This window comes from Onychostoma macrolepis, chromosome 12 (genome assembly GCF_012432095.1).
Source record: "Onychostoma macrolepis isolate SWU-2019 chromosome 12, ASM1243209v1, whole genome shotgun sequence".
NCBI lineage: Eukaryota > Metazoa > Chordata > Actinopteri > Cypriniformes > Cyprinidae > Onychostoma > Onychostoma macrolepis.
Genome location: NC_081166.1, coordinates 16354100 through 16366646, shown reverse-complemented (window position 1 = coordinate 16366646; position 12547 = coordinate 16354100). Strand labels below are relative to the sequence as shown.

Genomic DNA, 12547 nt, shown 5'->3' with positions numbered 1-12547 from the left:
TTTATATTCTGGAATAAACAATTATTGCATTGCAACTCCAAAGACGAAAAGATTTAATCCATTTTTGGAAGACAAGGATTGTTGCACACTGATATTATCAGTGTCTCTTTGCAAATAATTTCTGCATATTGTAACATTAAGGGACACAATCATTAGATGCCAAATTAACAACTAGTTCAGGGGTGTCAAACTCAATTCCTGAAATGCCACAGCCTTTGAAAGTTTGGTTCCAAATAATTAATTTTCAAATAAGCCTGAATGACTTTATTAGTTGGATCAGATATGTTTAATTAGGGTGAAATCTCAACTTTGCAGGGCCCCGGCACTCCAGGAATTGAGTTTGACAACCCTGAACTAGTTTATGGTTACCGCCAAGAGCTCTCAGGACATTACAGCGTCCAGGCACCAGATGTCGCACTAACTTTAGAAAATACAACGAATTAACATGGGAGTCCCAGATGTTTTCCTTGACTAAATTACCATCAACGAATACGAAGGCCATTGTGAAATAACTGTTAAATTAGCCTCGAACGAACACTTATGATATCAATTCAAGCTGTAAATATAACATGACATGATATAGACATCTCTGGAACATTACATCCAGCAATTTGAACGTACAGAGTGTTTTATCGGAGATATTCGTCATTTCTAGAATCCTTTTTCTGGAATATAAGAGTCTTCACAGCGCACCTTTCAGGAAGAGAGAGCACTAGAGGCGCGTGACTGATCCGCGCGCGCGCGCTCACGCACCGGTCACTTGTGTTGTGTCAAACACGTTCAAGTATGGCATTGCTCTTTTGCCATTTCCCGAACAGAAACGGAAAACATAAACGGGATTATACTTATTGAACTTCGTCTGTTTCGTGGAATAAGTGGCTTTAAGCGCTTAAATCGATCTGACTACGCATTGGTGAGTATGCGATTCTACAGCTCTACACGACAAGTGCATTACTTATTTACAATTTGATTAAATAACACCTAGAGAGGTAAGTTAACCGGTCACGAAAGTTGTCATTAATGCTTGTGGTTATTTTCTATGTCTTATCCGTCCTGCTGTACTTTACATAACAACGAAACGATCAGAAGCTCTCAGGTTGTCTTAGACGTGATTGGTTGCTTGTTTATTGTAAATAAAAATACTGATTCAAGATGTCATAAGATGTTTTCTTAAAACAACAACAGCAGCAAAGTTGAGTTTTATGTACAAATATTGTGTTAAAGTGTATATGACTGTATAGACTGAGCCATGATAATACAGCATGTCTGTTTCCCCCTTAGGTTTCCTTGTGATGTTTCTGGCTGTAAGGATGGCTTACATTCAGTATGTTCTCGCTGCTCAAGAGCAAGCATCTACTTTATGTAGCATAGGTCCATAAATTAAAAACTCAGTGTGCTAAATGTTTAGACCATATGTGTAAAAACAAAACAAAAAGTTATAAGGTAAACCAAAAGCCAAGTCCAAAGTTTAATGAACAGAGAGAATCATGACATTGTGAATCCAGATTATAACACTTTTCTGGAAGCTGGACAAGAGCCATGGGCAAGGAGCAGGACCTTCTTCTGGCTGTGAAGAATGGAGACCTTCCTTTAGCTCATAAACTTCTGGCCAAGATCAAGACCAACCGAAATAGTAAGTAGGCTGTTTTTTTTTTTTTTGGCATATTTCTTCTTTTGGCAGCGGTCATTTGAAAACATTATCAGCCACAGATCAGATTATACATCAATTATGTATCTTTTGAAAGTTTCTGTTTCACATTTAAAATATTTCAAATGAGATAATCTGCAACCTTATACCCTCTACACTCATTCTTAAAAATGTTGTTACTGTGTCCCAGAATACACTTCAGGTGAAAAATTAATTTTCAAGCCCATAAATTGTTGATTCGACTTGCCTAGATGTTGTTGTGTCTAATAAGATTATCCATCAGGGACTCATTTATTTAACATCTGAGCTGCAACAGCAGTGGCAATAACACAAGACTAATTGCTGAATCAGCCCTGTATGACACCAAACAACAGCTGCATCCAAACTGAACATGAAAAGACCATTAGCATCTCTTGACCATTCCAGTAATGTATGCACTTCACATAAACACTAGATGTAAATGGGTAACTTCAGACATCAACTGCAGTTAGAATGGCACGTTAAAGCCTTTTTTGGGGATTAAATCCAGCAGTCTGTCTACTCACTAGGCGGTCAAGGGTCAGTTATTGGCCAAGTTGGTGCAGTGCACCTGCAGAGGATGTTTTCAGGACGGTCTGTAAGTCCTAAAAACAGGGTCAGTTCATGGCAGGTCAGACGGTCCGTGAACTCCCCTGCATATCTGAAAGTTTACAGTTAGTCCAATTATGGTCTCATTCTGCTACAGGATATTGATGGCAGTGTGAAGTCTTTATATATTAATATTAAATGTGTTTCTTGTCACACAATGCCATATCAATCTTAATCACTTTCATAAAGAAGTGCCTTGGAGATTTTTGGGAGTGGGTTTGGTTTTACAAAACAAGGCAACACCAAGAAGTTCTCAGTAACTTTTTATAACAGATTTTCCAAAAATTGCCTCATTTACTTATTTAAAATAAATGTATTTCATACTAAGCAAAGCTTTTAACTGACATATGGTTTGAGACTTACTGATATAAAAATTCTAATTAAACTGTATTTGGAGTACTGCTTGTGCACAATGCACATTTCCTAATATACAGCCTGTGTGTTAAATGTCACTATTGATGATGATTGCATGATCTTTGAATAATATCAGTCTTTAAGTGCAAGATATTTAAAGTTTACCTGAAGTGTACTTGCAATAGCTCCACTTTAGCACAACCAAATATACCTCAGTATATCTTTCGTTGGACTTCAGCACTACTTCTGCACAATGAAAGTGCATTAAAACACAAAATTAGTTGTTCCAGTGTAAGTATACAAAAAGTACAATTGTAGGGTGTTTTTTTTTACTAAGTACGTAAATATGTAAATGTATTTGTAGTATACTTAGCATGAAATAAATGCATTTAAAATACATTTTAGTATATTTATAGGTGTAACTGCCTTACTTTAATTGTAACCTTGTTATTTATTTAAAGTTGTGATGAAACGAAAGAAGAGACAGATCATCAGATAATTTCTTTTGTATTGTGACTTACATCTGAGTGATATAGGTAATCAGAAATAATGTAGAGAGGGTTCTATGGTTCTATGCATTGTAAGATAATTGGAAAAGTCCAGCATACAAAGATCGAGTTAAATCAATAGCAAAGATTTAAAAATAGAGTGAATTTTCATTTCATGCTGACCTTAAAGAAAAGGAGGAATGGGTCAAAATAATGTTTTGTGCCACAAATTCTGTTGATTGAGCTTACTGTATCTTGTATTGGAACAACTTCCTTCCTTTTTGCCAAAATCTGAAATCTGGTGTTCATCTCTACCCCCACCTGTCTTGTTACAAATCAGGGATAACCCATATGGCAAACTGACAGATTAACTTTAAAGAGAGCTGGATTTCAGCGCACCGTCATCAGGGCTATTTTGCTTTCAGTCGCTTTTGTTCCCTAAAAATGTTGTAGCCCTGTAAAACACTGGGGTAAAAATACCAGTTCCATATGAGCTGACTGAAATCATTGAGATTTTCCACGCAAAGCATGTTTTACACAAGCTTGTACATGTTTTGATACTCTCTCCTCTTGTTCATGACAGATGGGTCAGGCTACTCAGGACTGTTTTGGAATCTGCTCAATGAGTTAATCCATGAGCGATGTTGTCAGTCATCACTAGATCTAGTATAAACCGCGTAAGTCAGCCGTTCCTTCAACTTAGCAAACAGGTCCTGCATCTTACAGTCAGCTTTTAAATATTCATCGAAACTAGAGATTAATTAAAGGATGGACAGTATTATTAGCATTATGTGAGAGCCTGCATACATTTACTATTTTTAGCTTAATTAGTCTACAGAACGCAAGGCTACTGTAGAAAACACAAACAGCGCAGATCAGAAGACTTGTACAGCATCCAGCTCCTCACATTTATTAGAAATGACTGCATGTGAATGCGCTCTTTTGCCTTTGTTTTAATAGTCTTAAAGTGATTGTTGCGTTGTTGAGAGGATTTTCTTTATCCCAAAAGTGCTAATGCTATTGCATTGGACTAAAACTTACTGACTTTGCTCACACAGGGTACAACAACTTCCTAGGCCTATGTGCAATTCGTTCTAAACAGAAATACAAAACCTGTGCTAACTGAAAGAAACACGTTAATTGAAGATTTGGTGATGATATAGCTTAATTAGAGATTTACAAACAATTTTTTAAAAGACTGGTCATTTTATACCAGGGACACCAAATTAGGTGATTTTTTTTTTTCTGCACAGTGCAAGGGTTAAGTTTTGTGTAATCCCTGTTTTGCATTATTTCCACACTGTGCCTAAACCAAGCGAAATGACAAAGTGACCAGTGATAAAGGATGGCTTGTGTAAATCTAACTATGTGATGGCATTTTTTTTTTTTTTTTTGGCGATGCACTGTGAAATCTCATTGGTCTGATTGCCACACCACATAGCTGTACATTTAAATATCAAATACATTGTTTTTTATTGTGCCGAGAAGAGTTGTCACTTTCTGTGAAGAGAGACAAACCATTTGTTGTTGGAAACAGTGTCGCTTCTGGTTAGTACATGGTGTCAGAGGGAAAGTGATTTGTTTGTAGCTATAATAAATATGATTGTCATTTAGTTGTGTAGTTACTTGACTTTTCAGCTTTGATTTGTCTCACCTTTCCTGTTTTATTTCTGGTTTCATTGTTGATGCAAATGCTTATGAATCTCTATGGGCTTCAAAACTCTCAACAAGTTCACATCCTCATTAGCTTATGTAATAGGTAGTGCAAGTAATTTGAAATCAAGAAATCACCACTTTGAATAAGTAATTTGAGTAAAAGTATTTGAATAAATAATATTGCACTTACACAGATATGCCCATATTAGTTTTGCATTATTATAATGAGACAATAGCCTGGATTATATTTGACCTCTGTGACCCAAGTGTTCTGTATTGTAAAGCTGAATAATGACCCACATTGAGACTTAACATAATCTTTGGTATCACTATGGCCATTGGTCATATGATCCACTGAGCTTCAGCTCATTCAGAACAGATTTTCTTAAACAAGACGCTACTGGCCTAGTTATTTCTAACAGCATTAATTTCACAAAAATGATTAATTGAAGCTTCCATGATAAAAATGTCCTTTTTGGAGAAAAGTTTTTACGCACAGACTAGCAAGGTAAATGTACGTTTAATTCGAGCTGACTGGTTCTTGGCAGCTTTGTTTACAGTCATCAACTCCAAAACAACCTTACAAAAGCAGGCGACGAAACCAGACTATGTAAGAGAGATGAAATCAGAACACCATGTCTGCTTTCGTTGTAATGATTTTGTCTTCGTTCAAGTGAGTGACTAGGATCAATCTGTAAAGATTATCTTAAATACCTTCTTTCTAAAATCCTCGTACATGATTGGTTAAAGATTTTCATTCTGAAGAGGAATAGAAAGATAACCATCACGGATATGCAGGATATGCATGTAGTCTTTGTTACAAGGCTAAAAGCCTTTTTTTGTGTCGCGGAACGTGTTATAGTATTGTTGTGAACAGAAATCCGTGTAAGACAGAATTTTAGAATTTACAGCATGTGTATCATATGATTTGGTAGCCCGATTTATTTATTTCATAATTATTATGCAATAATTTAAGTAATAATTAACATGAATTGATTGTTTATTAGCCAGTGTTGAGGAGTAACTAGTTACATGTAACAAAAATACCTAATTTAATTACAAATAAATGTAACTGCAATCTGTTACAGTTACTGAGAATAAATGTGTAATTAAATGAGTTACTTAGGCAAATGTTAATGATTACAAAGGGGGTTACATCTGAATATTTTCACATTCAGATTGATTTCTTTCCCAAATTGCATTGGCTGCTCCAAATTATGAAACAATAATGTTTCAAGAGTTTAGGACACAGAATAGGACACATGCTTATTTGATAACTATTTGATAATATAAGTAAAAACAGGTGCTCAAGTCTGATTTTGTGGTAGCTGTGCTTTAAAATTTAATTATTATCTTAACTCAAATGATGAAGGATTTTGAAAGTCTGACAGTAATTAGTGTTGAGTGCTACTGTAAGGTTAACCCTGCCTGGTTTAAATGTTTGAAAATGATTAACAGTTGAAAACATTCATTAGAAATGTAGAAAAGTAATCAAATGTAATCAGTTACATTACTTTAATAAAGTAATTGAAAATAGTTACGCACGCTACTTGTTACATTTTAAATAGGGTCACTTGTACTCTGTAATCTATTACATTTACAAAGAAGCCTTCTCAACACCATTTCGTAGCCCAGTGTGGGTAGGATACATTGTATTTTGTGTTTTGCAGAGTGACAATTTATCAGTGAAACTTTGCCTTTCAGACATAGGTTTGTTTGAGTCTTTTGCAAGATCATTTACATTATTTCAAATGTACATTGAGCCAGTAAGTCTGTCACCTTTGTGTGCAGTCACGTTGTGCGTGTTACATAACCAGGTCCTCGTTTATCTCCGCTCATCCACTGACAGTGAGCTCAGACACCTTGACAATTTTCCAGTTGTTTTGTTCAGGGAGTCTTTCATCATGTGGCAGAACGTTGTTTAAGAAATGAGCCAAGATCCAGTGTTTTGGAAAGGCATTACAGTAAAACCTTTTTCCTATTTTGTGGTGGTAATTCCCTTTGAACACACTGTCACAAAGGCTCATGGGATAACAGTAATGTGACTGCTGGGTCTTGTGCGCCATGCATAAAGATGCTGAAATGCATGTGGGCAAAGGGGTATAGCTAGGTGGTTCAACCTTATGCAGAGATGAAAAGTCCTTTTTCTACAGTCTTCAATTTTAATGCAAGCTTATTGAGAGGTTGCTAATAATATTACTAATAAGAGAAGTTGTTGGCTTGTATTTTACTGTACTGTTTACTGGAACAAATTGTAGGTAGGTCACTCAACACTATTATCCTAAATTGCTTCTGGCAAGCCAAGCCAAACCAAATCACTAGCGATCCATCTAATTAAAGTCATTATCTAATCTGTTGAGAGATTGACCTGCAACACCTGCTTTTGTTCCTGTAAATTTCGGAAAAGTATTTAGTAGTGTGTGTTCTTGTGTATTTTTGAGTCATGAATATCAAGATGTATTCTGCTCCATTTGAGATGAACAAAACATGTCTTTTGTTGTCAATGTGATATTTTTTTTATTTATTTATTTTCCTTTAATGACATGGTCATGCATTCGTTTTTTTGTCTCATGACAACAAAATGGCAGGTTAGTGGCACAACTTTGATTTGATTGTCAAAAGGTTTTCAGGTATTACTTGTATTGCGTTGCAAATTTACTTTAGTAGTTTTTTTCTATTGAAATTATAGTAAAAAAAAATTATGCTAAACATTCCAACTTTTCAGCTTGATAATTTTCTTTACAATTGATTTATTTATTTATTTTTTAAAACAAATGAATTAATTCAGAAATTGTTTAGAAACTAGTATATTCAAGCCTCTTTTTTTATGAATTAACGCATTTTTGACCTAACATGATACTTTTCTTTTATTGACCCATAAGTTCTCCATAAGTGCTACATTATGGCTTCAGACATTCAAAAAATCTCTCTTTTGAAATTTTGAAATGTTTTGAAATATAGTAAAAATACCATTATTGTGAAATTATTTTACATTTTAAAAATCTTTTTACATTTTTTTTTTTTTAAATATAATAAAATGTAATATGCTCCTATGATGGCAAAGCTGAATGTAGTTTTTTAGTGTCACATGATCCTTCAGAAATCATTCTAATATGCTGATTTGGTTCACAAAAATGTAATTTCTTTCTTTTAATTTCTTTTATTTGTAAAATGTATTTATTTTCAGTGTTTCTGTTTGACATTTTCACAAATGCATTTTCAGTGACATTATTGTCAGTGTAAATGTGCCAAATTCCTAAAATCAGTGTATATTTAAGGCTATTGTTGATTATACCTCAGACAATCGGTCTTCTCACCTGTTTACGTCCAAACTTCAGAATCACTCACTACCTGTATGTTGTTGTGATTGTAAAGGTTTTTGAGGGGAGATTGTATTCATAAGAAAAGATGGAAAGATGCCTTCAAGCATAAAAAACCCAACAGTCTCAGTGACAATGAATGGCTTGATACAAGGTGTCCTTTAAATTGGCTCATTATGTTTATTGTGTGGGTTTAGGGAGTGGTTGAGTCCTGTGCGGTTACTGTGGCTCATTTCATTTGAGAGATGCCCACATTAGAAGCAGCTTTTCAATTCAACGAGAAAAGACCACTGTTGACAGACACAAAGGGTGTTTGTGTTTGCACGCACACTTTTGTGTGGATACTGTGAGCGAGGGAGAGAGAGGGGGACATGGATGGAAATTGAGAGATTGGGTGGGTTAGCCATGTCTGGAATGTTGTCTCATGTTGAAACTCGAACTCCTCTTGAAAGGCCCACAACATCAACTTTTTTTGTTTTCTTCCCCTGCAGCGATATGTAAAGTTCATAGCTCCATTGGCATCATTCCCTCTGCTCGCTGGCCGTGGCGTATAGCCCTCAGTGGGGTGGTTCTGTTGGAATACAACAGGGCCTGTGATTAGCCCAGCATGAGCCAAAGGCATGGCTTACAGACCCTGCAGATCCATAGGAAATCAGTGTGTGAAGCATACAGTGTTAGGCTACTTGGATCGGCCAAAATAGGTATAGCTATAGATGGGATCTGCATTGATCTGTCTACTATGTACACTCTTTAGCTTCTTGTTCAGATTAATTAATATGTACTATACAACACAATCCTTCAACTTGTCACAGCTTCATTTAATTGCATGGAATCAGTCTAATTTTTGGAATCAGAATCCATTTGCATTGGTACTACGGGAAAATTTGTTTAGTCAGCCATAACCAGATCCACTGAAATTCAAATCTATTTTATTTTAATATTATGGCTGTGTTTACTACTAACCACTGTGTGGTAGTGAATGCTGCTGTGACTTTTTTTTATAGGCCAACCCGAAAGTTAGCATCACCCTGGTTCCCTTGACAAAAACCCCGGGGCTTTTGTATCTTCCAACTGGGCTACCAAGATGTATCACTGCCCTGCCTGATGGGCTATCTCTTGAATAGTGATATAAAATTACTTCCTTGATTCGTGTTGTTCACTCGTAGGGGTTAAACGGATCATAGTTGATCATTCGCATGTGTTGCCAATTTAAACATTCAAATGTTTGAAACTATTGAAGCCACGAAGAGGCTAAAGAGAATAATTAGGAATAATTAGTTTCCTGTGCGCACAGAGTGGCGTTTTAGACGGCGTGTGAACCCAGAATTCATTACTTTTCACGTCTCCTTGAGCTTGAATGGACACATTCACACACCATTATCTCAAAATACATGTCTTGCCAAGTATTCTCGTAAACACAGTCGGTTGTGTCTTACGCGAACGTAAACAGCGGAGAAAGAAATCGCATCTATTGGATCCGTGCAATCGGTCTTGAAGGGACAGCAGCCTTTAATGTTAATCAAACAACAAAAGAAAACTTTAACAAAGATTAATCTATATTTAATTTATAGAGTGAACACTATGCAGTGTTATTTTACCATTTAATTATTACATTTCTGTACCTGAAAACTAATTAGACCTTGTTTTATTTGTAACTTTGATTTTATTTTATTTTTATTGAAATGTTTATTTGTTTTATTTTATTACTGACTGTTCACTTGTTTAAAAATGTTTGACCTTTATTAGTCTACTAGTTTTTGTTGTTGTATCGAAGAACTTAAAGCGTTCTTTAAATAATAAAGAACTTTTTTTTTTTTTTTGCTCTCCCAAAAATGATCTGATCTGTGGCTCAAAATACATAATACGATCCGAATCATAAGTTTTGTGATCCGTCGCACCCCTACTCTCTTGACTTGAAGAAAAAATACAATTGCAGATGCTTTTCATCATCCTGATTTGTCCGCAGTCAAGTTCAGCTGATTTCTTTTTATTTCGATTCAATTCTACAAAGGACTCTTTAACATCTGGCAACTATTTAAGAAACGGAGGCAAGACACAACATCTCTGTACTGGCTGCTTATCTCAGGATTATCTCAAATCTTATGTTCATCAAAGGATCTAAAGTTACATCATTTAACATTGGTGGTTGCTCAAGCTGTTGCATCTTTTTTGGGAGTCCAGTCTGTACGTCAGGTTGGAAAAATTCTAGATTTGTTAATGCAAAGGTTGACAGTAGAAGAAAAAACACTGTTGAAGGAATATTATAATGGCAAAATGGTTCCTGTTAATTCAGATCCATTTCCATAAATTGTAATCACTCCTGATTTAAAAGGTTTAAATGGAATTATTTTGGACTTGGAAGGTCTGGAGGATCTGAACTTTCAAGATGCTCGAAGTAAAGTGTTGTATAAATGCTGTGTTAAGGTTTTGAATAAAACTTTTCTTAAGGAACAAAAGGATACAGTATGGAGAGAAAAGTTGGGGTTGGAAGATGATGTAAAACCTGTATGGAGAATTCTTTACAAACCACCTTTAGAAAAGTGTACAGGTGATCTTCAGTGGAAGGTACTGCATGGCACAGTTGCTGTTAATGCGTTTGTGAAAGTTATTAATCCTAATGTGTCTGACAAGTGCCCATTCTGTAATAAAAGAGAAACAATTTTTCACTGTTTTTTAGTGTTCAAGATTGAAAGAAAAAAAAAAAAAAAAAGTTTATTTTTTACCTTATTGTTTTCTAATTTTGGTGAGAATTTTTCTTTTCAGAGTTTTATTTTAGGCCCATGTTATAGAGCAGCTCGAAGTAAAAGTCGCTGAATTTTTTAATTGGACAAGCTAAGAGAGCTATCTACATTGAGGCAAAGAAAAATAGAAGGTAGAGAAGCACAAAAAGTAGAATTGGTTTTAAGCTAATTGTAGACTATAAACAAACTACACATCAGTCGCATTTCTACTGAAAGTTCAAGTTAGAATAGTTTGCAAGAGCGTGATCAACATAATGAGACTGTAAAAGTTGAATCAAATGCGTTGTGAAATGTTTTAAAGACATGCAGTGCATCTTTTCACACTCTGTACACATTTTCTTTTTTATGTCTTTAACATTCAACCACGAAAGGCCTTTTCACTCTCTTAAATACAGGAGTGAAATGTTATCGATTAAGTGAGCTGATAGCTGCCTCACTTTAGATGCCTTTAATCACAGAATAATAGATGCAGTTTTCACAATAAATAAAAGATTTTTTTCTGATTGGTTTTAATCCAGAAGATGTGGGGGGGAGGAATTCATCGCATCGCGATGGCTCCCACTTTGCTGGAGGGAACAAATAGTTATAGATCCAATTACTTGCGGTTTTCTCTGATTTGGAGCAGGAGAGAGGATCTTTTGTGAGGGTGATGGATTGAGATATATGAAATGGATGGAAAGGTTTCTGAGCAGGTGAATGATTGATGTGTAGAAGATGTAAGAATACAAAGAAAATTTTAAGCTTGTGACATTTCTTTAAAGTCAAAATGGGACAGGCACTTGTGTGTGTACTGACAGGTAAGAGAACATAGTTTCCATTTGCAGTTAAGACTCTTCATTTTCATGTTTGTTTGAGATAAAAGCGGTCAGGATGCTGTGTAGCTCAGAGCTGGTTTTAAATGATGACACAGCTCTGTGTTGTTTAGAGGACAGACTTGTCTACTGTCACTGACAGTCGGGACAGTCTTGCATTCATCGCTCTTCACTTAGTGACCTAGATCACATTTTCCCTTTAGCGACAGGTGGAGCGAACAATTTTTTTCAGTGTTTTGTATTTTTTGATGTTTACAATGCTTACAAAGCTGCTCTTTGTTCCTTAAATATTCTATTTTTGTTTTCTTTTTCTTCTCCACATCATCAGAACATTCTAACTTACATTATAGAACTGTGTGCCTGCAAGTCTAATTGGTCAAAGAGCGTTTTTAATTCTGATAGTTGCAGTCCTACATCATTGGGACTTTTAGGGCCCTATGAATCAGTTTTATTTTTCCCAAATTCAGTTTTTTTTCCATTTTAATTTTTCTGGATTCAGTTTTAATGGTTAAATTTAAATTGTATTCTTCAAAAGCATGTCTGATTAATTGAAATCATGAAACTTACAATATTAAACAGCAATTTATTAAAAGTTGAACAAAAATTAAATTTTAGGGCTCTGTGAAGTGTTTTATTTTTTCTCAAATTCAGTTTTATTTATACCAAATTTTACAAAATCTGTTTTCCATAAATTTTCTTGATTCCATTTTAATGGTTTCATTAAATATTAATAATCAAACGCATCTCTAATTAATTGATTTTATAAAAAAAAATTATTATTATTATTTTTTTTTCCAGAAATACTTTGTGTATTTACATTTTTATACTAAATAAATTCTGGTAAATCATTTTGCTGGTAAATATTCATTTAAAAAATATTTTAATAATTTTATTAGTAGTA

The 12547-nt window shown here is 34.9% G+C and overlaps 1 protein-coding gene across 5 annotated transcripts in view; it reads left to right on the top strand.

The window, feature by feature from the left end:
- The first annotated feature begins 325 nt into the window (after window positions 1-325).
- caskin2 (CASK interacting protein 2) overlaps window positions 326-12547 on the top strand; it is a 76165-nt gene continuing 63943 nt past the window's right edge. Inside the window, exons 1-3 of one of the 5 annotated variants that reach the window (XM_058793480.1) lie at window positions 326-913; window positions 1282-1324; window positions 1506-1633. In XM_058793480.1, coding sequence (XP_058649463.1) covers window positions 1540-1633 — 94 coding nt within the window. In that variant the 5' untranslated portion in view covers window positions 326-913; window positions 1282-1324; window positions 1506-1539. Of the gene's footprint in view, window positions 914-1281; window positions 1634-11453; window positions 11632-12547 lie in introns of those variants that run through there. The other 4 variants (XM_058793481.1, XM_058793484.1, XM_058793483.1 and 1 more) reach the window with 4 other exon arrangements.